Source organism: Balaenoptera musculus, chromosome 12 (assembly GCF_009873245.2).
Source record: "Balaenoptera musculus isolate JJ_BM4_2016_0621 chromosome 12, mBalMus1.pri.v3, whole genome shotgun sequence".
NCBI classification, from domain to species: Eukaryota; Metazoa; Chordata; class Mammalia; order Artiodactyla; family Balaenopteridae; genus Balaenoptera; species Balaenoptera musculus.
In genome coordinates, this window is record NC_045796.1 from 68,657,980 (window position 1) to 68,684,884 (window position 26,905).

The 26,905-nt window shown below is 45.5% G+C and overlaps 1 protein-coding gene across 1 annotated transcript in view; it reads left to right on the top strand.

The window, feature by feature from the left end:
- The first annotated feature begins 13,076 nt into the window (after window positions 1-13,076).
- RRAGD (Ras related GTP binding D) overlaps window positions 13,077-26,905 on the top strand; it is a 38,222-nt gene continuing 24,393 nt past the window's right edge. The window contains exon 1 of the mRNA XM_036871825.1: window positions 13,077-13,568. Coding sequence (XP_036727720.1) covers window positions 13,427-13,568 — 142 coding nt within the window. The 5' untranslated portion in view covers window positions 13,077-13,426. The remainder of the gene's footprint in view (window positions 13,569-26,905) is intronic.

The following is a 26,905-nucleotide window of genomic DNA, read 5'->3' on the forward strand; positions in this document are numbered from 1 at the left end:
TCTAGCAGCTCAGGCTCCTTTCCATTGGTTCCCACAAAGTGTGCCTCTCTGGGTGAAGCAGGCTGGAACTTCAGTGGAACCCAAGTACCTTTTTCTTTGGCTTCCTTCTTTTTCTGACCATTTTCCTTCACACGTTTCAAAAAGCTACCTCAACTCTTGGAGTGCATAATATGTTCAATACGCACATTAATTCTATTGGCAAGAATCTTACCATTAACCTGTTTGTTTACAGTAATGCCAACAGCATGCTGGGTAACACTCAACATACTCTTCCAGGTTTGCCATGGGAACATTTGTGGGGCATTCCTTTTTGAACAGGGCCCATTCCCTTGATGTCTACAATATCACCTTTATTGCAAATTCACATGTATGCGGCCAAAGGAACAACTTCTGTTTTCTAAAAGGCATACAGCAGATGCCTTACCTCTTTCCCTTTGGATTGGTCATTTGGGTAAATACTGGAAGCCAAAAGGCTAAACATCTTTTCATGTGCTTATTTGACACCCCTATATCCTCTTCAGTGAAATGTCTCTGCACGTCTTTTGGTTATTTTCTAATTGGATTTTTTTTTACTGTGGAGTTTTGGAAATTCTTTGTATATTCTAGATATGAATCCCGTGTCAGATATGTGGTTAATGAATATTTTACTCCGCTCTGTAACTTGTCTTTTCATTCTCTTAACAGACTCTGCAGAGAAAAAGGTTTTTTGGGTTTGTTTTTTTGTTTTTTTTTTTTTCCGGCCGTGCCACAAGGCTTGCAGGATCTTAGTTCCCCGACCAGGTATCAAACCTGGGCCACGGCAGTGAAAGTGCGGAGTCCTAACCACTGGACTGCCAGGGAATTCCCAAAAGTTTTAAATTTCGATGAAGTCCAACTTATCGATTTTTTTCTTTTATGGATAGTATGTGCTTTAGTGTCACAATCCTTTTATCTTTTTTCCTATCTTATTATGCAATCAAAGACTTCCAGTACACTGTGGAATAGGAATGATGGTAACGGGCCTCCTTCTCAGTTCCTGATCTTAAGCTACTGATTATCTGATCTGTCTCCCTCACTCACTTTCAGTTATAAAGATAAAGGGGCCATGTTTATCAGTTAAAATGTGTTTGGCTGCTGGAAAGAGTGTGCTTGACTAGAGTGGTTTAAACACATAAAAAATTTTGTAATAAAAATATCTGGGTCTAGGCTCTTTCTATTATTCTACTGTACCACCTCAGTACTGGCTTTTGTCTTTGGCTTGACATCTAGGCAGGAGAAAGGGGCAGGCCTTCTCACTGTGTTTATTTTAACTTGAGAACAAATTCTTCACAGCTGCCCCTTAAATCTATTTTTCCTTACATGTCATTGATCGCACCTGGGTCACAAAGGCGAGGGGCTGGTTATCGTACCCAGTGTAAACCAATCATGATTCAACCTCTGAGCCTGGGCTTCCTCCCTCGAGTATGTTGATACCCAAGAACAGTTAAGGATATCAAACTAAGGACAAAGTGGTGGGGGGATTATGACACCAACAATCTCTGCCTGACTTTGTTTGACTTTGTATTCCCTGTGCCTGGCCACATGAGGCACATGGTAGATATATTTCGAAGTTTCTCTTCAGCTTTTCCCCCTTTTGTTCAGAGCTGTCTCCCCACTCATGAGGGTAGACCTTTGCAGCCACAAGCTGCACCCCCAGCCATAGTGGACTGGGCCATTAATTCAGTATACTTATTGGAACTGGACCACCATCAAGCTACCATATTGCACATAAAATACAATGTAAATGGTGCGCCTTAGAATTGTGCTTCATAGAGGTTCTGACCACCATGTTAGCCACTGAGAACAAAACGATGAGCACGAGCAATGGTCCTGCAGTCTAGTGGTGAAAACAGTCCTCAGTCAAATATTAAATGATAGCTGAGGTACATGTGCTAAAGGAGTAGCAGTATATGGTCTTATGTAAAATATGGTTGGGGCATTAGGAATGGATTACTGGCCTAAACTCAACTAATCAGATTTTCTTGCCTAGGAATCAAAAATAATAATAGCTAAAGCTTATATTGTGCTCACCTTGAAAAATGATTTTACATGGTTAATGGATTTAATTCTTTCTACAACCCTATTGAGGTATATAACATTATAAACAGTTGAGAGATGAGGAAATCAAGGCACAGAGAGGTTAAGTTTCTTGGTCTAGGTCACACAGCTAGTTAGTGGTGGAACGAGGATTTGAACCCAGGTAGCCTAGTTCTGGAAACTGGGCCCACTATCATGGGCCTGGAAAGGTGGAGCAGCCGTCTCCTGCCATCTGGTGGGGGAAGCACAGAAAGCCAGTTTTCATGCAGAGAGAGAAGAAAGAAGTGAGAAGTACAGAGAAGCAAAACCAAGTTCCCTTTCTAATGAAGCTGTGATTATCTCCTGATATATCCTGAGACACCTTTCCTAGGATCCTATGAATATGACATAACTTCTGAATTCACCAATAGGTATATGATCACGTTTCATCCATCCATCCTTCCTTCCCTCCCTCCACTTATAAAGGTTATATGTTGTATCAGTTAGGATACGTTTTACTGCAAAGTTCAGAAAACCCCAACTTCAGTGGTTTAAGTAGAACTTCCCAACTGGTTTGCCACCACTACTTGTGTGCCATAAATGGGTTACTGATATGGCCAAGTTATTGATCCCCCTCAGCCTTTGGGACAGCTGGGCAGGGCCTGAGGTGGCCAAAGTCTCTGGACCAGTCACCTCCGGCTGCAAGCAGCCTGTCCATTTAGGTCAGTGTGCCAAATAAATATGTGTGCCATGACTGGTCAAGGTAGGGAAGCACTGACTCAAGGAATGGACTTTTAATTTTCTCATGAAATAAGAAGTTTGGGGGTAGGCTTTTACAGGTTTGAGTACAGTAGTTCAGCAAGGTCATCCAGGGTCTTCTTTCTTTCTATTCTGCCATTTCCAGGACAGGCTTTTAGTCTTAGGCCTGTTACCTGCAAGATGGCTTTCCTAACTCCAAGTACCCTGTTCTCACACAACTGTGTTCAAAGCAGGAAAGGGTGGGGGGGGTGGTCAGGGGGCTCTTCTGATACCCTGACCTCTTTTATTAGGAAGCAAACCCTTTCCTAGAAGTTCCCCAGCAGGATTCCCCCTATCTTCTTACTGACAATACATGAAGGAGTCTCAGAGTTTGAGTACTATCTGACTTTCCCCATTGCTAGTTTGGGAAACAGGAGAAGAGAAGGGGTTTGGGGATGGATGGTAAGTAGCTGACCGACAGCATCTGCCATGTTTTTAGGTAACATTAAGTGGTATGTGTAAGTGACAGTTTCTAGATTTCATTCTTGTAGATTTTTCTTATGGTTTTAAGTATTCTTTATTGAGGTATAGCTGATTTATAATATTATATTAGTTTCAGGCATACAACATAGCGATTCAGAATTTTTATAGATCATCCTCCATTTAAAGTTATTATAAAATATTGGCTATGTTCCCTGTGCCATACAGTATATTCTTGTAGCTTATTTATTTTATACATAGTAGTTTGTACCTCTTAATCCCCTACCTCTACTTGCCCCTCCCCCCTTTCCTTTCCCCACTGGTAACCACTAGTTTGTTCTCTATATCTGTGAGTCTTTTTCTGTTTTGTTATATTCATTTGTTTTATTTGTTTGCTTGTTTCATTTGTTTTATTTGTTTGCTTGTTTTATTTTTTCAGATTCCACATATAAGTGATATATAGTATTTGTCTCTGGGTTGATCCTGTCTGGGACTCTCTGTTATTCCTGGACTTGGATGTCTATCTCCCTTCCCAGGTTAGGGAAGTTTTTAGCTCTTTGTATTCAAATATGTTCTCCCTCCTTTCTCTCTCTCTCCTCCTTCTGGGACCCCTGTAATGCGAATGTTAGTACACTTGGTGTTGTCCCAGAAGCCTCTTAAATTGTCCTCATTTCTTTTTATTCTTTTTTCTGTTCGGCTTCAATGATTTCCATTACTCTATCTTCCAGCTCACTGATCTGTTCCTCTGTATCATCTAAACTACTGTTGATTCCTTCTAATGTATGTTTCATTTCAGTTATTGTATATTTTGTCTCTGTTTGGTTCTTCTTTATATTTTCTAACTCCTTGTTAAAAAATTTCTAACTTCTCACTCTGTTCATCCATTCTCCTCCCAAGTTCTTTGATCATCTTTATCATCATTACCTTGAACTCTTTCTCAGGTAGATTGCCTATCTCCACTTCACTTAATTCTCCTCCTGGGGTTTCAGCTTCTTCCTTCGTTTGGAACATGTTCCTCTGTTGCCTCATTTTGCCTAGTTTGCTCTTTTTATTTCTATGTATCTGCTAGGTTGATTTTGTTTCCTGACCTTGGAGAATTGGCCTTTTGAGGAGATGTCCTATGCACCCTGGCAGTGCACTCCTCTCTGGCCACCAGAGCTGTATGCTCTAGGGATGCCCCCATGTGGGCAACATGCGTCCTTCTGTTCTGGCGAGCTGATTACTCTGGGCAGTCTGCTAGGCGTGGCTGGGCCTCAGTCTGCTTGGTTGCCAGGCCCTGCCTTGTGCAGAGGCTGCCGGCCACTGGTTGGTGGGGCTGGGCCATGAGGCGGCTGGCGGTGCAACCCTAGTGGGTCTTGGGTCTAGTGCTGGCTCATTGGTGGGTTCTGGGGTGGGTGCTTGTGGGGCTGGGATTTCTGAATTTAGTGTTGGCCTTCTGGTGGGTAGGGCCAGTTCCTGACACGGCTGGCTGCAGGTCCTGGGCTTTCCCAAAGTTGGTACTGGCCCACCAGTAAGTGGGCCTGGATCCTGGAGTGGCTGGCTAAGGAGTCCAAGGTATCTCAGAGCTGGTATTGGCCTGATGGTGGGTGAGCCCAGGGCCCTGGGGGCCCCAGGGCTAGTGCAATCTCACTGGTGGGTGGAACCAGTTCCCAGGTATTCTGGCTGCAGAGCCCTGGGGGTCCCAAAGCTGGTGTCAGCCCACTGGTAGGTGGTGCTGGATCCCAGGGCCACTGGCTGAGGGCCCCAAGGTGAGCGAGAGCTGGAGTTGGCCTGGTGGTGTGCAAGGCTTGAGCCCTGGTATCCTGGAGCTGGTGCTGGCCTGCTGGTGTGTTGGCTGAGTCCTGACAAGGCAGGCTGTGGGACTGTGGTCCTGGGGCTGGTGTCCACACATTGGTGGATGAGTTTGGGGTCCAGGAGATCCCAGGGCTGGTTCTCACCTACTGGTGGGTGAAGCTGGGTCCTGGGACTAGTGCCAGCCCACTGGTGGGCAGAGCCAGGTCCTGGGGTCTCTACCTGCAGGACTCAGGGGTCCCAGAGCTGGTGTCGGACTGCTGGTAGGCTGAGCTGGGGCCTAACAGGTCCCAGGGCTGGTGCTGTCCTGCTGGTGGGTTGGCTGGGTCCTGCCATGGCAAGTTACAGGGCTCTGGTGGTCCTGGGGCTTGTGTCTGCCCACCAGTGGGTGGAGCTGGGTCTCAGAATCTCTGGCTGCAGGGCCCTGAGAGTCCCAGGCCTAGTGCCTGTGCCCTGGTGGGTAGGGCCAAGTCCTGGGTCCTCTGTTGGACAGGGCCATGTCCAAGGGCAGCTGTGGGCTCAGGGGCTCTTAAGGAAGCCTGCGTGCTGGTGGGTGGGGCTGTGTCCCTACCCAGGTAGTTGCTGGGCCTAAGGCATCCCAATACTGGTGCCTACAGGCTGGTGGATGGGGGCAGGGCTGGGTCCTGAGGCTAATAAACTAGAGGGAGTATTCCAAAATTTTTTGCTAGCACCAGCATCCATGTGGTAGAATGAGCTCCCAAAAATGGCTGCCGCCAGTGTCTGTGTTCCCAGGTTGAGCTCCAATTGCCTCCTGCCTCTCTGGGTGACTCTCCAAGATCAGCAGGTGGGTCAGACCCAAGCTTCTTTCAGATTACTGCTTCTGCCCTGGGTCCCAGAGCAGGTGAGATTTTATGTGCGCCCTTTGAGAGTAGAGTCTCTATTTCCCACAGCCCTCTGGGTCTCCCAAAAGTAAGCACCACTGGGGACTTCCCTGGCAGTTCAGTGGTTAAGACTCTGCGCTTCCAATGCAGGGGACACGGGTTCAATCCCTGGTCGGGGAACTAAGAGCCCACATAGCATGTGGTGCAGACAAAAAAAAAAAAATTAAAAAAGTAAGCACCACTGGCCTTCAAAGCCAAACTTTCTGGGGGCTCATCTTCCCCGTGCAGGACTCTCGGGCTGGGGAGCCTGATGTGGGGCTCATACCCCTCACTCCTTGAGGAGAAACTCTGCAATTGTAATGATTCTTCCATCTGTGGGTTGCCCACCCAGGGATATAGGTCTTGACTGTACTGCAACTCCTCTCCTCCTACCTGTCTTGTTGTGGTTCCTTCTTTATATCTTTAGTTATTGAAGGTCTTTTCTGGTAGGTTCTGGTCTTTCTCATCAACAGTATCTCTGTGAATAGTTGTAATTTTGGTGCACCCGTGAGAGCAGGTGAGCTCAGGGCCTTCCTACTCCACCATCTTGGGAACTCTCTCATTCTTTAATAAGGTCATTTGTCTTGGAGAATCTGCTTTTTTGTACCACTGAAGTTAGTGTAACCCTCCCAGCCAAGGCAGGGGTTGCCAAGTCCAAACTGATCTACAGATGTGGAGCTGTTAGTACCTCTGTTTGGCTGACTCTACAGTCAAGACATTTCTGCTCTCATGTTACGGCACCATTTATGTCAGAAGCTTGTCCTTAAAAATCCATATGAATAAAAAGTTAACTTTTTATGGAAGTCCATAAGTAACAATTCCATCTCACTAGTTTGGAACTTTTACAAATGTCATCTTCAGTTCATTCATGGCTTGTAGTTGGAAAAATTCATTATTTATACCAAAGACAACATGATAGACATCTAAGAAACGGCCAAAATCACAGGATTAAGGTAGCTTACCTTGTGGCCATATACAGTAACTAGAATGTTAGAAATCAAGGACCTTGATTCACCTCCCATCCCCCAATCCTGTTCCTATCTGGGTCTTAACTCACTTTAATAAATGGCATTACCATATGTCTAGTTGCTCAAATCAAATGTCTGGTATGAGTCCTTTCCCTGACCATCCATGTTAATTAAGCTATCAATAAATCTGATCTAGTCTACCTCCAAAATTTATATCAAATCTATCCACTTCTCTCGGTTTCCACCATCTCCATTCATTTCACTTATGGACTACTAAAGTGATCTCCTGTTCTTCCACCCTGAAATCTACAATCCATTTTCCCCACATCAGCCAGAATATGTTCATCAGCTATCAGCTGCTATGTAACAAACCACTCCATATCTTAATGGTTTAAAAAAAAACAGCTATTTTATTTGTTCATGATTCTGTGGGTTGGCTGGCAGGGTTCAGCTGTAACAGCAAGTCTGTGTTTCATGCAGAGTGGGCTGGACTTGCTCATGTGGTTGCAATTTGAGCTGGAGAATCCAAGTTGGTGTCACTCACATGCCTGGCCCCTCAGATGGATGGCTGGAATTCTGGGGCCTCTATATTCCTGTGCTCTGGAACATTTCAGGGCCTCTGTATCCATGGGGCCTCTCCAGTAAGCTAGCCCAGACTTCTTTTCATGGTGGCTAAAGGCACCAAGAAAGTGAAAAAGGAAGTAGCAAGGTCTTTTATGACCCTATCTCAGACTTTGCACAGTGTCACTGTCACTTCTGCTGCATTTTGTTAGTTAAAGCAAGTCACAGAGCCTGCCCACATTTAAGAGGAGGGAAAATAGGAGGAAGGAGTGGCAAAGTCACATTTGCAGAAGGGCATGTGGGATGGCATGATTGTTGAGGCCATCTTTGGAAACAATCTAGCAGCGTGAGCTTTTAGAAGTGTAAACCACGCATTTCACCTCCCTTTTTAAAACTCTTCAATGCCTCATTGGCACTTGGAATAAAATCCAAACTCTTTATCCTGGTGGAGAAGACTACCTGTTTCTCATGACTACCACCCTCCCCCTCTCCCATCACACTGATATATTGTTCCTCCAACACCAAGTCCTTTCACTTCTCCTTGATTTTTCCAACTGTGGAGATACCTTCCAGGGGAACATGCTCTACCCTGACTCACTTGGCTGTCTGTCTCCGTCTCACGGTCAACTCAAATGTCACCTTCTTTGAAAAGTCTTCTCTGGCGACCCCATCTAAATCAGGCTCCTTCTCTCATGCCCGGTTTCTCTCTCGTCTCTCTCTGTTTATTTCCTTCAAAGTACAGCCCTAAAAATCTAATTGTCTTCACGTTCATTAAAAAAAAAATTTGTAGACTATTAAAGAGATGAAGTTATCAAATATAAGTCTCTATAAAGGCTACAAATATGTTTGCACATTTAAAGCAGGATATTTCCCTCTGCGGAGGGAAACCAGGAGACTGTAAGGCCGGTGAGGGGGGCAGGTTGGGGGAAGACACTAACATTTCATTGAATATTCTTTTATGCTGTTTGACTATTTACCACATGCATGTTCTTAAAATATCAAAACATCATTTTAGTAAAATATATTTAATGATGGTTTGCCTCAGTGGATATGAGTTAATGATTTCATCAGGGCATCAACTGTCTTAGGAGAACTGGAGACTCTGAGCTGCCCTCTTGAAAAATTTGGTTTTCCTGGATTAGCAGGAGTGCGGCAAGACTCTGTAGAAGGCTCTTTCCTTTGTTTGCTTCATCAAGAGAGAATTAATGGCTTTAAATACATATTTAAAAAGAAAGCCTTAAAGGCTTTCAACATGTGAATCCCAGGAACCAGGCGCAAGGCCATCAGATGCCTCAAAATACCCCAAGATGCAGGGCTGCAGGCTGTATTTAATTGCTTGCCCTATTCAGGACTGCAATTATTCTGCCTGTACAGGTCTCTTTTAAATAGCTCACATGTTCCTTGTCACAAAGCATCTAATTGGTAACAGCAAAATAATTCACTAAAATAAGGGCACAAACTTCTGGCCTTTAGAATTCAAATTTTAAACAAAAATACACTTAGATGTTATAGTTTAGCTAAGCATGTAGTACAATAGAGCCATATTAGCCAGAAAGGGAACTAAATCACTTGCTTTTTTTTTTTTTTTAAATGATCTAGGTTTACTTTTTAATTTTTTTGGCTGTGTTGGGTCTTTGTTGCTGCGCACGGGCTTTCTCTAGCTGTGGCGAGCGGGGGCTACTCTTCGTTGTGGAGTGCAGGCTTCTCATTGCCGGGGCTTCTCTTGTTGCAGAGCGCGGTCTCTAGGCACGCTGGCTTCAGTAGTTACAGCACGTGGGCTCAGTAGTTGCGGTGTGTGGGCTCAGTAGTTGTGGTGCAGGGGCTTAGTTGCTCCGCAGCATGTGGGATCTTCCTGGCAGGGCTCAAACCCGTGTCCCCTGCATTGGCAGGTGGATTCTTAACCACTGCGCCATCAGGGAAGTCCCTCACTTGCTATTTGTGTTCCTAATAAAAGGAGTGATGGTGATCAACAATTTTATTATGACAAGTAGTTTTCTAACTTTTGTTCATTAGGAAGCTTTTCAATTTTTCTTCTTTTCCCTCCTTTCAGTGAATCCTGTAAATTAGTGGCCTGAGACAACAGACCCATTTTTTAGTGTCTGTGTATGTTTTGGTTCTTTACCTAGGAGATTGGGAGCCAGCTTTTCCCTTCCCCTTCTCCCTTTTCAGTTTCAGGCCATAATGTAATTGACTTTAGCTTTACTGCCATTAAATAGGAATAGGTCTAGTGTCCAGCTGAGTTCCAAAGTAGTTTCACCATCTGGTACCTTCCATGTGGTACCTTGGGTGAATATTTCTTATGTGTAAATTAAGGACAATAATATTACTTAATGGGAATATTTTGAAGGTCATATTATTTTGGAAGAGTGCCTTCCTTATTCATGTCTTTTTTTCCCCAATATTAGTTGGAAAATTTTGGCAAAAGACAAATCTCATATTTCATGATGCTACAAAATATCTCTGAAAGTTGAGTTTTTTTAGAAAGGAAGGGTTAGCAAAAATAGAATAAGCATTCCATAGTCATTATACTGTAATTCCTTCCAATCTTCAGGCAGTCTGGTTGCACTCTTGTAGAGCATAGTTCATATTTACCTCACTGTGGCATCTCCCAGGGTTTAGAGTAAGTAGAAAATTTGGCTTCTGTTTTTTCCTGAAGTTTCTCTCAAAAATATGCCTGGCCATGTACTGTATAACTTCCTCCCTTCTCTTCTTTCATCCATTTCATAAACGTCAGCACCTATCATGTATGTGGCAACCTGCCATGGTTACATACAACAGCAAAAACCAAGAGTAGCCCAGAGACAAATCCTCACATTCTTGAGATCGCCCTCCTGGGGAGACGTCACAGAGCCTGATCTCCAGGCCAGAGTGATCCAGGCGGTAGCTAATTCACTGAGCAGATCCCATACCGAGTGTCTCAAAGGCTTTCAGGGTTTAGTGTCTTTCTATTTTTATTTAATTTCTGAAAGGATCCACACACACGACTTTTAAAATTTAAAAATCTCTAAGATATTTTTCAACATATTCTTTATTTGAAAGCTGACAGTACTGAAATGATAACAGAAAAGAAGGAAAGCAATAAAGATTTTTCCTGTTCTGTTCACTCAAACTTTATCAATACTGTACATTTCTGAAATGACAGTGAATTTGAATCTCTTAAACCTGTACATGATTCTTATCTACCTTGGGGTGGAGCAAAATTGAGGATTTGGCTTTTATTGATTTCGTGTGTGTGTGTGGATTTGTTCCTTTTTTTCTCAAGAATGGTCAAATTCTCAAATATCCTAGGGTATGCTCCAATCTCCTGCTGGTGTTGCCCCCTCAGGATCTCTCTTTTGTGGGGGGGGGGGGGAAGGCAGAGAACCATGAGGTATCTCCGTTTTTTCTTGATCTCAGGCACAGAGGGGTCTTTGGCTTAGTGATTGTCCTGCCTGAACCCCTGAGTCCCCAAGGCATACACAGTCAGCAAACAGCCCAAAGGATGTCCTGATGGTCTGGGCTGACCTTTGGACTGGCTTCTAGGGCCCCATATATAGCCCTCTGCACTTTGAATCAGGCCAGCTCAACAGTTCCCCAGGCTGGTGGTTTGTTCTGGGATAACTGAAAGTCTGAAAACCACTCTAAAAGAGCCTTCCTCCCAGGTACTTCTTTCTTTAAACAGAATGGATGAAGATGGACTAGGAAGATTACTCCTAGAATAATTTCCTCTGATAAGAGCGAGTAGAGCCTGCTTGTGCTGGATATACTATTTGCCCCTACCCCTGCCCCTGGAACCCACTGCCCTCCCGACCCAATCTCTGAGTCCTGGACTAGGTTGCAGTCTCTCTAGCCCTTTGGCGTCCAGTTGGATTTGGCCAATGGGAACCACTTTCAGGAGAATGAAGGGAATTCCCTGGCGGTCTAGTGGTTAGGACTCTGTGCTTCCACTGCAGGGGGCCTGGGTTCAATCCCTGGTGGGGGAACTAAGATCCTGCAAGCCGGGAAGCACGGCCAAAAAGAGAAGAATGGAGGGTGGGAGGCAAGAGAGGTCAGTGTATTCCTTCCCACTGCTGTCTCCTTGACAGGAGGTGGCTCTGGCAGTGTCTGCTTCCTCACCAGCTATAGCTCCTGTTTTGAGCCCCCTGACCAGGACTCTAGTTCCCTTCCGTTACACCAACTAGTTTAGGGGAGATAACCTCTTCCCACTGTTGCTAATCCCTGCGTTGATCCCTAAACTCTGCCCACATCCTAGTAAATTGTCCCTTTTACTTTATAAAGCCTTTTAAATTAAAATCTTTGCATGTGCCATCTATTTTTCTGCTGGGAAGGACCTTGACTGCTACAGCCATACATGTTGTACTGCCTCCACCTGGAAAATCCCCAAACCTTTCCGGGATTAGAAGCAGCCACCTCCTACAAGGTGTCTGCATCCACCTTCAACACCTACAGCTACTACAAAATCCAGGACCGGAGTCATGATTTGCTAGACTGGGATTTCTTCCAGCGCACGAACACTGTTCTGAGCCTACGTGGAGGCCCGCACCCTCACCCCTTAGCCCAGCCCCCTGGCATAGGGTAGGTTCTCCATCCAAATTCCCTACCTAGGCAGCACCCTGGGGCCCCAAGAGCCTCCAGCCTCAGCTCCCTTCCTCCTCTTCTCCCTCCCCACACCACCTGCGGAGCTGCTGGCACCTGTAGAATCTGGATTATCCTGCTGGCCAGCTGGTTTATTTCTCATTGTGCTTGACAGAAGGAAGTTCATCCACGTGATCTTTTGCAGTATCCAGAAAGGGCGGGTACGGTCTCTCCCGTGGTGAAAAGCTTGTGGAGGAATGCCGGTTTCAGTCTCACCCTCACACTGCTGCGAGTCTTGTCTCCCCGTCCACCGCCCCTCTCTCCCCCCAGAGGCCTTGAAACATTTTATTTTGAGGTGTGGGATTTGGGATTACAGTCTATTCAACAGTGTGACAGGAGGAGGTGGCTATGAAGAGCCCCTCGGTGTGTTACACACCTGAGACCTTTGCCCAAACGCCGCAGAGGAATTATTATTCAGGCTAGGCAGCCACGAGGCATGTTATTTTTTCAGGAACATTTACAGCTGGGTAGGCCTGATTAGTGAATACGTCTGTTTTCTTGGTGGGAAGCACTTTGAACGACAAACGCGCACTAAAAGGCAATTGCTATGGAGACTGCGCCGCCTGTGCGGCGCATTTCTCTAGAGTTTTCTTCTCGGGGCGCTTCAGCATCCACGGGGTGTCTTAGGCACGCCGCTCGGAGAGGGGGCCTGGGCGCAGCAGTGTTCGGGGCGGGGGGCAGGCCACTTGGGACTGGAACCCTCGGCCGGGACCGAAAGCTGGAGAAGGCCGCCCTAGGTAGCGTGTGTGTGTCGGCGGTGGGCGGGGAGAGGTTCTCCGGGTGCGCGGTACCCCAGCTCGCCCGCCTGTGCGGGGACCACGTGCAGGAGGGGCGCTTGGGGGCCCAGGGCCAGCAGCCGCGGTGGGTGACTGCGCCGCGTCCCGGGTCCCCGGGTACCGGGCGAGTGTCTGTGTGCGCTTCTGGGTGGGTGGAGGGCCCCGCGCCGGCCTGCTCCCGGTTGAGTGTTTGTGCGCGGCCTCGGCCCAGCGCCCCAGCGAGCGGTGCTCCCGGGAAAGCGCGCGCGCGCCCGTGCGGTGTGTGTGTGTGAGTGTATGACAGTGTGTGTCAGGTGACTTGGGTCACGCAGTCTCCCTCTCCCTCCTCTGGGGAGGAACTGCCGCGCTCTGGCTGACTCCTCCGCCGGCGGGCGGGCGGGGCAGGGGGGCTCCGGGCGCGCTGGGAACGGCGGGACCCAGACCTGGACGCTGACCGCCGCGGGGGACGCGCGGTCCCCGCCTCCGCCCGCGAACCTCGGGACAAAACCCCAATTCAGAAATAGGTTGCGAGCGGCAGGCCGGGAGGTTTGGCGCCCCTCACCAGAGACCCCCGTCGCCCCCGGGACGGCCGGCCGTGGGCGCGATGAGCCAGGTGCTGGGGAAGCCTCAGCCGGAGGAGGAGGAGGACGACGACGAGGAGGAGGATGAGCTGGTGGGGCTAGCGGGCTACGGGGACGGGCCCGACTCCTCGGACGCCGAGCCGGACAGCGGGACGGAGGAGGGAGGTGAGCACCGGGTCCCCCGTTCGGCCCCCCGCCCCGAGCGTCCTCGGCCCGCACCCCCGCCGCGCCCGGCGCGCGGGCAGCTGACTTGGAGGGGATCCAGGCAAGCGGAGTTGCGGGGTGGGAGTGGGGAGGGGCGCCAGAGGAGCCGCGGCGAGATGCAAAATGGGGGAGCCCGGGTGCAGGCAGCGGAGCGGGGGCCGGGATCGGTGGAGAGGGCAGAGAGGAAGCGTCTGGGCAGGAGGAACGCGCGCTCTCTGGCAGTTCCAGGGCCAGTACCTCCCCCACGCCTCACCCCGAGCTCTCCGCAGGGTCTGGGGGTTAGGGAGGGGAGGGGACCGCCCGGCGCGCCCTGGGATCTCTCCCTGAATGCTGCTGTCGGAGCCGGGGTCAGATGTCGTGGCTAAAAAAGGCAGCCGGCGGCAGCGTGACTGGCAGGGTCGTCGGCAGCTGCGGGTGTCAGTCTTGCCCCGTGTCGCCGCGGGAGGGGTCCCGGGGCCGCCCAGGTCGGCGGCGTGGAGGCACCGGTGGAGGGGCGGAGGGATGCACCCAGGTGATAAGGGAGTCGCCGTGTGGCCGCGGGTATCCAGAGATCCAGGCAAATAAGGTTGTTAGGACACCTTATCTCTGCTCAGCGTCACCACCTGGGCATGGCAGCGCCTGCCCTGGAGTGAGCGCGGGGCGGGGGAATACGGAGCCACTCAGAAGCAAACTCTGTTTCCTGTTCAAGAAGCAGGATTTAGCAATTGTTCAGCCAGCGGGGGCGTCCTGCGTTTAATTCTTAAGGACTAAGGGAGTTGAGAGCTTTTTAGGATTCCAGAAAGGTTCATCTTTTTTGTTTCCCTCCAAATCGAGGAAAAAGTCCTTTATTGTAAGGTCTTTTGGAAAGGTTAGTAGAATGAGGCTGGTAAACATAACATCTAGGTGGAACTGTCAGCTTCCTAAAGAAGGAACTAACTTTTAAAATGTTCACTTGGCAGAAATTGCATGAGGGATAAAAAGTACTTTCGTGACTGTTGATTTTGAAGAACTTTTACTGAAAATTCACTGGACTTGTTTTAAATTCTCCATACAAACAAAGCCTTTCTCTGGGGGGGCAGTTTTCATTATTTTACGTATGGTGAGTGCTACTTTCAATTAATCAGAAAGGGAAGATTGTTAACTAAACCTTGAGCCTGATAGATGAGAAAGGAGCTTTCCAAGTCACCCTTTTTCATAGTGTCTGGTCCCCAGGGAGCATTTGTACTAATTCCCTATTTGCTTAAACTTGTGTGTGCACCTGTGTGCCTCTCTCTTCTGCACTCCCCATAACTGGTCCCACAGTCGAGCAGGTGGCCACATTTTTGTAGATAAAGGCTTTCAACTCTTTTGTTGGAGTCTCTAGGGCTACCTTTGGTAGTTAAATTGTTCAGTCTCTTCATTATTATTCAAATTGCGTTTGTTAGCCCCTCCTAGATTCTTCGGAGGCTCCGGAGAGATTCAGAATGGGGATGTATTTGCGAGGTATTTGAAACCGAAGACACACAACAGGGTGCAATTGTGATCCTCTTTGAAAAAAAGGAAAAGAAATAAGAGACCGTATATGGGAAGAAAAACCCTGTAATTTGATATTGTCCTGGGGGCCAGAGACTGGGTTCCAGGAAAAGCACGGGACCTGTTTGTTTATTCTGCAGTTCTTTAAGGGGGCACTTTAAAATTTTGATTTGGGGCCTTGAAGTGAAATTAACGCTTTGGCTGAGGGGCCAGGATTTCCTGAACAAAGGGCTTCCCCAGATTCGGGTGTAGGATGCTCCTCAGTGCTCCTAACCCAAGGCAAACCCGCCTGTAACTGATGCTTATGATTACTTTAGTAATAAAATCCTCCCTCGTGAGTTCTTGGTATCAAACTGAAATCTTGCTATAAAAGCCCTGAGTATATTTGTGTGGTAAGAAGAGCAAACATTACTGAAGCCTGGCCTTTCTCCACCTGGGCCTGCCGTGGATACGGTCTATTCTCTGAAGATTTCCTCCATTATCTTGGGCTGCTGTTCTTTCCATGTGTCGCTGGCTTTGATTTTGGGGTTTAGGCCTGAATGTAGAATCTCTATCAGAACATTTCGCTTTCTAGAGTAGCAGATAGGCCCCTCAGTCAGCAGTTCTAGCAAGGACTGTCCCTGACACCTGTCATGCCAGCTGATATGGTCCTGGGGAGTCAGGATGGGGGTGGAGGCTGGGAGTTGTGACTTCTGTTCCTGTGGCCTTCTGTTCTTGAGACATCAAGGTGCCACCAAATGGTCATCCCGATTTCTAATGGGCCCTGGGCACATGTTGCCTTATAACCCTGTGTTATTTGGGGTAAATTTTACATTTACCTACTCTCAAACTCAAGACATGGAAAGTAGGGGGTGGGGAGGAGGACTTATTTCCTCTGAGAAGAGATGTATATGGTGCACTTTGAACCATGAGCAAAGCAATTCTCTAATGAATTCCAAACCATCCTAATGGACTTGGTTTAGTGCCTGAGCTTCTCGGAGACCTGGGGCTTTTTCCATGAGGTTCAGAAATCTACCCTGGTGGGTGGGATGCAGTCCTGACCAGCATTGCTGTGCAAAAGAATGTGATTGAAGGTGGGTAGTGTGATTTTTATTTCCCATAGTCTTACAAGGAACCTCTGATCTTATTTTTAAACCGAGTGCCTTGTACATTTTACCACATTGTGTTAAGTTTGAAAATGTAGTGCAGCTAAGGTGAGCCTTAAACTGCACTTCTTTGGCTTACGTTCCAAATTTTATTCATGAATAGCAGGAATGTTCTTGAGCACGTTAGTTCTGTTAAGGACAGATTTGGGCACTTCTCAACCCCCCCTTTCAGGGTCGTTAATCAGAGATAAGATGAATCTCATCTTCAAACCCCATGCTCCAGATAAAACTCCAGAGAGAGGAGACAATAATTAAACCATTAAAAACAATTGCACCAAAAATATTGATTATTTTTAGACACATGGACTTTTAAGTCTTTATTAAATTACAGTTCTTTAAAAACTATAATAACAAGGAAACCAATTAAAAGATCATATTTAATTAGAAAGTGAAATTATTTTTTCCCAAAGTCCCTCCCAATTTTTTAAAAGTTTTTTTTTTAATTAATTAATTTATTTTTGGCTGCATTGGGTCTTTGTTGCTGCACGTGGACTTCCTCTAGTTGCGGCAAGCGGGGGCTACTCTTCCTTGCGGTGCGTGGGCTTCTCATTGTGGTGGCTTCTCCTGTTGCGGAGCACGGGCTCTAGGCGCGCAGGCTTCCGTAGTTGTGGCTCTCAGGCTCTAGAGCGCAGGCTCAGTAGTTGTGGCGCACGGGCTTAGTTGCTCCGCGGCATGTGGGATCTTCCCGGACCAGGGCTCGAACCCGTGTGCCCTGCACTGGCAGACGGATGCTTAACCACTGTGCCACCAGGGAAGCCCCCCTCCCAGTTTTTAAGGGAAATTTGGCTAAGACAGCTGCTCTGCCACAGTCCGGAAAACAAGTGCGGTCTTGTTTTCGTAGCAGCCTGTGCACTCTCTCAGGGTCTGAGGAAGTGACAGTTAGGTGGTCCCTGGAGGCACAGAAAATCCAGGGTCAGCAGGTGATCCTTCCCTGGTGGCTGTAAAGGCAGTGAATCTGGCGATTCACTTCTAATCATTAGTGTCAGCTTTTTTTTTCTTAAAATAATTTTTAAAATTATTAGTGAAGTTATCTTCTCATTGTTTCTTGAGGGTAAGTAGAGAGAATTGTTCTTCTGATATTGAATCCGTGGCTCAGAGATGCCAGGGGACTTTTCTGCAGCCACAACATGGGCTAGAACTGAGCAAGGTTTAGGAGAGGGTCAAGTACATGGAAATGTAAGTCCCTTCCCTTGTAACTCTGCCTTGTCCAAAAAGAGTTGGGTTGACTGCAACCCTGGCTATAGCTAATCTCTTGGGTTTCCTTCTGGTCCTGAAAATACAGAGATATATAAGTGTTGGAATAGATGGAAGCACAGAATAGTTAAAAATGATGTGACCAAGGTCACACCTTAGGCCCAAAGCTGATTCAAATACATACGGTTAGAGAGCATATTTTTATATCAGATGTTTGTAAACATGTTTCAGTGATTCCTGGTAGCATAGAATCTTGATTCTCTACTTTTATAAGAAATATCTCCCATTTTAATGTTAGAACAGACCTGGGGTAGTCTAATGGAAAAAAGAGGCAGAATCAGCAAGTTCTGGAGTTCTGGATAAGGGGTGTGGCTCCGAGTTTGAAGGATTATCTTTTTCTGTCCTCCGGTGCTGTGTCTCAGAGTTCACCTGCTTTGTTCAGTCCCCCCAACTCGCATCACTGCTGGTGATATGATTTTACTTCCTATCACAATCACTTCTGTCCTGCTCATTTTTCTTACTTCTCCTCTACTTCCTTTATTCTTGTATTCCTTACCTTTTTTTAAAGGCAGCTTTTCAATTCTCTTTTAAAGAGGGCTTTTTTTTTTTTTTTTTTTTTTAAATTAATTAATTTATTTATTTATAGCTGTGTTGGGTCTTCGTTTCTGTGCGAGGGCTTTTCTCTAGTTGCGGCAAGTGGGGGCCTCTCTTCATCGCGGTGCGCGGGCCTCTCACTATCGCAGCCTCTCTTGTTGCAGAGCACAGGCTCCAGACGCGCAGGCTCAGTAATTGTGGCTCACGGGTCTAGTTGCTCCGCGGCATGTGGGATCTTCCCAGACCAGGGCTCGAACCCGTGTCCCCTGCATTGGCAGGCAGATTCTCAACCACTGCGCCACCAGGGAAGCCCAAGAGGGCTTTAAAGCTGTCCTGCGACAGTGGCTTTCCCTGGTTCTGCTGTAACATGCAAGACAGATGGGTTTTTCACTCCTGGCCTAACGCGCCCGGAGAGCTGGTGGACTTTCTCCTCTTGAGGACCTCTGGGGAAGACTCCAGCTCTGTTTCTCAGTGTATAAAATCGAGGACGACATAAAACCAACCTTGATCACACTCAGAGTGATCGTTTGGAGGAAGAAAAAAAAAAAAAGCTCACAAGAACACTTTTCCCTTCTTGCAGAAGCATTGGTAAATCAGAACACATTAGAAACGTGTTTGTTTTTTGTTTTTGGCTGTGCCACACGTCTTATGGGATCTTAGTTCCCAGACCAGGGATTGAACCCCGGGCCACAACAGTGAAAGTGCCGAGTCCTAACCACTGGACTGCCGGGGAATTCCCAGAAATGTTATTGGATGCTTATGTAAAGGAAATATTCACATATAGAATCATGTTTTTTAGTTACCTGCCAGTGTGATGTGAGAGGATTTCATAGAAAAAGATTAGGTCTTCACATATAATAAAAATCACCTTCAAAAACCTTTGTGCCTTTGAAAATACATGTTCTGATGGCATTAAATTTTCCTTACTAAGTAGTTCGTTAATCAAACGGACACTGAATCTTCATGATTTTTGCATATTCTCTTATTAACAGTATTAGTATTCATATATTTAATTGCCACTTGGGTTGGAATTTCTTACTGGACTCCTGGCTCTTGAATGTGTAAGTAGTTCCATTGATCAGAAATGTAAAGGGCTACAGATAATGATGCAAATAGAACCAAACCAGAGGCCTCTTCCTAAAACCGTAAGTATGTAGAACCTCAAGCCTTTGTGGACCCCACAGAATACTAATAGCAAAGACATTCTAACTTTCCCTTAAGGCTGAGTGAGCCTCTCGCTGTGGTCACATTCCAAAAAAGACCTTCTCGTTACCTAGGCTTGGGCTGGGGAAGAAAAGAAAAAAAGAAGTGTGTGTGTGTGTGTGTGTGTGTGTGTGTGTGTGTGTGTGTGTGTGTGTGTGTGTGTGTGTGTGTGTGTGTGTGTGTGTGTGTGTGTGTGTGTGTGTGTGTGTGTGTGTGTGTGTGTGTGTGTGTGTGTGTGTGTACGTACGTACCCGCTGACAGAGCCTGATAGATGAGGAAATAAAGGCTCATGGGCTCTGGGACATGTGTGGGCATTTACACAGCTGGTAAGTGGCCAAGCTGGGATTTGAACCCCAGTCTGGCACTAACACAGTACTTCTTCAACCATTCCATTTGCTACCACATTATCCTAATTCTTTTGTTAAATCTTTGTTTTATTTTCCAGTTTGGGGTCTGTTCCAAGGCGTCATCTCTTGGAGAACTTTCCTAAATTATAATAGCTCTCAATTGTCTGATACATCAGAATTTATGAAATGCATTTCATACAATACCTTGTTCTCCCCAGGAAGCCAGGGCCAAGCCTGTCAGAACTTCAATTCCCATTTTCCTGATTTCTATTTCCTTCTTTGTTGTGAACATTCCCAGCCCACAGATCAGTCAGGTGTGGCCCCCAGGCAGCCCTGTCCCCAAGTCACTGATCCATCTCTCCCTTCATTCTGTCATTTTTGACAGGGCTCTGCCATTTCTGGGTTAAGTCATTAGCCTGCAGGTGTTAAAGGCTGACAGTGGCTCAGTTAAGTAACCCCTCCCCATAATCCTGCTCCTTGGGTGACTGAGTTTCCCTGGGTTTCCTGGCAGTCTAGTTACAAAACTGAGCTATCTGGGAAATTTGGGTATGAACAGGATCCAGTGGAAGATATAGGTAAGGTGTGTTCAGTGCCCTGACCACAGTGGATAAACTTCACCTGGGTATAAAGCTTATCCTCTTGATACCTAAATGCTGGGCTGGGCCAAAGTCAGGTGTGGAGTTTCTTTTTAAATCTTCAGCTAATTTAGCTTCACATTCTGCTCAATCACTTTCATTTAATCATCCCAACCAGCAAACATCTATTGAGTGTTTATCGTGGTAAACACCGAGGCCTCAGTTTTCACATCTGTGAAGGATAAATGTTATCAATTTGGGGATTAGAGATGACACTGTGTGCTATGCAGGTGCTTAGTAAATGGTAACTGCTGGTGATAAGTGGTTGCAGCGGGTTGGTTTGAGCCATTTCTTGGTGGCCGAGGCCAAAACCTCTCCAGTGTGCCCTCACCCTCAGCCAACAAGATCAGGGGAAAAAAGGACCAATGGGACACGGACTGCCTCAGCAAACTGCATTGCTGCTTCAAACCTGCCTGCAGCTTCGTATTCATATTGCCTTCTGAGGCCCCAGATCTTTTCCTCACCTGAACCAAGGCCGACAGGCACCCCAGACTCAACAGCTTCAAATCCGTGTTCAGCCTCTTTGCCTTTATGAACTTCACGAACAGGTCCTTATTCACTTGATCTTCCAGGTCAGGAACTTGGGGTTTCTTTCTCCTTTGTCCCCTGTGTTCAGAGGATCACCAGGTACTACTGAGTGGATTTGAGCTTCTCATGAATCCATTCCATCTGCCCATTTCCACATGCTTCTCATTTGTGTTTCTAGAACAACCTAATTATTGTCAGGGAGAAAAAACTCTTAGGTCTGGAGTTGGAGTCCTGCAAATTAAACTGACAAACGACGTGAACAAGAGAAAAGTAGGTTTAATTAAGTACTAATGCATGAGAGTTCACAAAAAATTCGACTTAAGGAGGCGGTTAGAATTTGGGGCTTATATACCATTTTAACAGAGGATGAGGAGGGGTAGAGGGGCACTTCTGGGAGAAAAAAATGACTTCAAAGGGAATGCGGGAAGGGGCACTTATGGAAAAACAAATCACTGGAAAGATAAATGGGCCCATAGGAGAAAAGGTGGGAGATAACGATAGTTTGGTGACAGTGTCTGTTTGGGTGTAGGGCTGACTTCTCTCACTCTCCAAGAAGAGAAGATGAGAGTTGCTCCTGGGGAGGACATTTTTGACAACTGAGTTCTTTTGGGGGGGTCTGCTTTAGGCAAATAAGGGACTTCAGGAACTCCAGTGCCTTTAGCTCAAAAAAATTGTTATTCCATAGTGGCTTATTGCTGTCCGCACACTGACCCCCTCTAAGGAAGTCTGTTTCTGGAGTGAGCTTCCTGATCGTGTTAGTCTCCCCTTAAAATCCTTAGTGATTTCCTCATGGCTTGCAGAGTGAAATCCAAACTTGCATCTCATTCATGAGCTAGCCTGTTATCTCTCTATCAATTAATTTATTCAGTGATATTTATTGGGTTCACACCACATGCTACAATGTATTTTGCCTGTGTATATGTGAGAGAGACAATAAACAAGTAAACAAGACAATATAAAGTAAAAAGATAATTTTGTATAGTGAAGTACTATGAAGAAGACATAGGAATATTAGGAAGTGATGGGACCCCATTGAGGCGAGAGGAGGTAAAATTGCCCCTGGGCTGAGTGGGAGGAGGAGCCAGGGGAGGCCTGGGGAAAGCCTGCTGGACAGAGGGAGGAGCGAGTCGGAGGGAGGAGGGAGGAGGGAGGAGGGAGGAGCGAGTCGAGGCCCTAAGGTGAGGAAGCAGAAGGCCAGTGGGGCTGCAGGGTAGGGAAGTGGTGGGGAGGATGAACCAGGCATGGGATGAGAGGGTAGCCCACTTAGGGCCTTTTGGGCTAAGAAGGTACTTGGATTTTATTCTAAATGCTGTGGGAAGCCGCTGGAGAGTGTGCAGGCTTTTCTTGTCTTTAAACTATGTTCCCTAAACTCCAGGAAGGCCACATCTCTTCCTGGCACGACCTTTCCCTCATTCATCTCTTTTATGCCTCCTCTCCTTTAAGACTCAGATGCTATTTCTCCAGGGAACCTTCTCGCTGAACCCATAACACAGTAGATAGCAGTGCATTGTAGTTGTCAGTTATTCTTGTCTGTTTTCCCCCCTAATCGCTAAGGAATGAAGCTTTTCTTTGTGTCTGCAGCCTCTGGCTCAGCCCTGTCGAACAGAAAGAACACTTGGCAGACGTTCAGGGAACCTTTATGCAACAGGAACAAACTGCCCTCTTGTAAATTTCACCTCTCTCTGGCAACTTCCTCCAAACCCCCGCGGACACTTTTAAAGAGCCCTCTTTGGGGTCCCATGTCTAGTCCCAGATTCTCCTGTAGTTCCTTTCTGATTTTCCTTTAAAAAAATAAAGTACTAGCCCTTTTATTGCCCCTTTCAAAGCAGCTCTCATCCTTCATCCTCTTTAACGCTTCCATTTTTCTCAGGTGGTTCTTATCAAGCTTGAGCAAGCGCGTGATACTCAGGGAAATGTCATGGGGGTGTGGGATGAGACAGCCTTCTGCAGGAGGTCCGCAGGCTGGGGTGTTTCCTTTTCTGATGCAAGCTCCCTGCTACCACTCCTCGAGTGGAAGGAGGTCCTCTGAGAAGCCCCATAGGGTTTCAGAAGCAGAGATATCTGAGAGAGTGAGAGAGAATTAGAGGGAAGATTTTTGCCAGTAGGCTTTTCTGATGTTAAGAAACCTCCCCTATTCAACAGCAGTGGCCTACAAACATTTTTGACTGTGAGTCCAAAATAAAAAATACGTTTATATTGGGAACCAACACCCACGTACGTATAAGTAAATGTAAAAGAGTTTCACTAGCAGTATTTACTCTTGTTATGCATAACGCAGTCTGATATTTTCTGGCCTCTTCTTTTGTCTTTGTTGCAGTTTTAGTACAATGCCAGCTGATTGGTGGCTAAGGTCCTGGGTAAGGGCTCTAGCACACACCTGTCCTGCGTCCTTGGGCAGGTTCCTTCCCCCAAGTTCCTCAGGTGTAAAACAGACTTGTCCTCATTGCATGGGTAAAGTTTGTAGAGATGTCTATGTCTAGCGAGGTCCCTGGCACACAGTATATTTCTGTACATGCTAGCTAAATATGACAAAATGCATCTGCATGGTGTAAGGGATCTCTACAGAGTTGATGGTACTCTTGCTGATCTGACTCACTATTTCCCAGCTGTTTACATTTGGTGGCTCATGCCTCCAGCTGCGTGTGTATGTTATAGCTGTATGTGTATTTCACTTCCCAGCCACTCTATGTATGTAAACATACATACACACTCCCTCCCCTTTCCACAGTGGTCTCCATCACCTCCCCACTCTCCCAGGAGGAGGAGATCCAACCTCCAGGGCACCAATGTCAATGATCATGCCACATAGAGACTTGCAGACCCTGCTGAAGAGAGATTACAATCTGCATCCACATCCAACAGTATAAATTGGGAAGAAATAAAGACATTTATATGCACTTAAATATTTTTGTAGTTGTACATAATTAAATGTGGTACACCTATTTTATATTTTCTACTAGTTTGAGATGCTTATCCTTATATTTTAAAAAATTGATACATAACTGGGCTTTTCTAACAAGGACCATAGCATTCTCTTACTTACCTTTTGCTTACCTCTCCCTCACCAATCTCCCATGTCTACATTGTCTGGAATTTTAGCTTCTGATTTTTATTCAAAAATTTAAAATCAGGGACTTGCTGGGTGGCTCAGTGGTTAAGAATCCACCTGCTAATACAGGGGACATGGGTTCGATCCCTGGTCTGGGAAGATCCTGCATGCTGCAGAGCAACTAAGCCCGTGCACCACAACTACTGAGCCTGTGCTCTAGAGCCCGCGAGGCACAGCTACTGAAGCCCACATGCCTAGAGCCTGTGCTCCGCAACGAGAAGCCACTGCAATGAGAAGCCCACACACTGCAATGAAGAGTAGCCCCTGCTCGCCGCAACTAGAGAAAGCCCGCGTACAGCAACGAAGACCCAACGCAGCCAAAAAAAAAAATTAAAATCAGTACTTATTTCAAATCAATAGGTTTCAGTAAAATTTGTCTTCCATTGCTTGTTGCATTCCACTATATTTGAGTGTATTTTCTTCCAGGAGTGCATCCATTTTTAAAAAAATAAATTTATTTATTTATTTATTTTTATATTGATGATAAAATTTATTTATTTCATCATCTGTGTTTATTCTGCTTTTCAATCCATATATCCTCCCCGCCCAACAGTTGTGTTTTTATTTCTAAGATCCATAAGGCCCTTTTTCATAACTGCTCTTATTCTGAAACTGTCCTTGTTTCATGAATGCTATATTTTCTCTGATCTCTGAGTATTTTAATTATACTTGAAAGTTTACTCTGACTCCTGTATAACTCTGCTTCTTCAGGTATACATTCTTCCATTTATTGAGTCTGTATTCTCTTCTATAATCTTGTCTTTCCTCAAATATTTGGCATTTGAGGAACTGTCTAGAGGGAGGATGGTGCTGCTTCCACCTGTTGAACTCTACACACATTGCAGTGAGAGTTAGGGAAGGTCAGAGTACTTGGAGGGGGTACTGTGGGTGCTTCCTGTTCCTTCTGGGCATCAGTGCCTCTAGGGCACTGCCCTCCCTCTCATACCTACCCTCCTACATTCACTGCTCCCACTTGGAAGATAGTCTAGTGTGTAGTCTAGTGTGTATGGAGGTGCAGAGTTTATCTGCTTGGCTCTTCTCACTATGATTCTCCAAATAACAACCCTGTTGGTTGTTTTCATGTCCTTTCCTGTTTGAGCTTCCAGTTTTACCTTTTCCAGCAGAACCCTACCATTCATAATCAAGGGCTGCAGGTTCCCCCTTCAATCTGATCTTTGTGTTTCTTAGGGATTTCTCAGTAATTTGTCAATTTTGAGTTCTCTCTTCGGTCTCAAGCTCAGCTATCTGTGTTTATTTGTTCATCTATTTATTGTTCATACCTTTTCTATTGTGCTTAGGGATTCAGTATGGGAAGGGGAGACTGTGACATGTTCTTAGTCTGATATTTTTGCAACTGGAAGTCCTGTTTTCTTTTTCAGTTCATGTTCTGCTTTTGCTAAGATTGACTTGTAATGACAGTACTGCGAGTATAGCGTATAATCCCTGATGAAGAAGAAGAAAGCTGGTGATCTTTTGGGTGGTTTAATTCCACATCACTCTGTCTAGGGCATATCATCCGCAGTTTGTTGAATTGGGTTAAGTTGAATGGGAAAATTGTGTGTGGGTAGGATGGGAGTAAAATGTTGCTTATAGTGGAATAGTGTCTGTGCACATCTACAGCTACTTACATTTTCTTTATTCATTTACTGTTTTACCTGAAATTTATGTATTTCCCTGCACCTATTGCAAAGTGAAACATCAAAATATTATATATAGTAAATGAAATTTACTAAGATTCTATCAGGTAGTAACCTGTGTTTTAGATAATTGTAGAACTTTGGGAAAAATTCTTGGTTGCAATAGGGAAATAAAGGATTACTTTCCAGTCTGTATTGGATTATGCTTAGACCAGGATCAGGGTCTGAGAAAGACATAATGAGGTGTGGCTCAGAAGGCAACAAAAAAGAAATGTAGAAAAATAATATATGTATATTTATTTTCCTATATTCTACCTTTTTTCTTAAAATGTTGGTTTCTTTTCTTGATCTTTCTCCAAGTTTCATACTGGGTCTTTTATTTTTCTTTACTTATTTTTTTTGGTCAGTCATGAAGCCTTAATTCCAGAACATTTTTATCACCCCAAAGAAAACACATACCCATTAAGAGTCACTTCCCATTTCCCCCTCCCTCTAGCCCCTGGCAGCCACTAAGTACTTTCTGTCTTTATGGACTTGTCTATTGTGAACATTTCATGTAAATGGAATCAAACAATATGTGACCTTTTGTGTCTGTCTTCTTTCATTTAGCATAACATTTTTGATGTTCATCCATGTTGTGGCATGAATCAGTACTTCATTCCTTTTCAATGGCTGAATAATATTCCATTATATGAATATACCACATTTTGTTAATCCATTTATCAGTTGATGGCCATTGGATTGTATCTACTTTTTGGCTATTATGAACTGTGCTGCTGTGAACATTCATGTACAAGTTTTTGCTTGGACATATGTTATTTCTTTATTCCTAGGAATAGAATTGCTGGGTCATGTGGTGACTCAAATGTTTAACCTTTTGAGGACCTACCAAACTGTTTTTCAAAGCACACCATTTTACATTATCACCCACAGTGTAAGAGGGTTCCCATTTCTCTACATCCTCACCAACACTTGTTATTGTCTGTCTTTTTTATTTTAGCCATCCTAGTGGGTATGAAGTGGCATCTCATTGTGGTTTTCATATGCATTTCCTTATGGACTAATAATGTCGAGCATCTTTTCATGTGGTTATTGGCCATTTGTATATCTTTGGAGAAATGTCTATTTAAATCCTTTACACATTTTTTATTGGACTATCTTTTTACTGTTGAATTGTAAGACTTCTTTATATATTCTGGATACTAGATCCTTATCACATATATTATTTGCAAATGTTTTCTCCCATTCTTTGGGTTGTCTTCACTTTTTTGATAAGTGTCCTTTGAAGCACAAAAGTTTTAAATTTTGATGAAGTCCAAAATTGTTTCTTTGAGGCGTAACTCAAATAAACAAGCATCTCTTTAGTGCAGAGACTGATGATCTGGGCAAAGAAGGACCCTGCTCTGCAATACTAA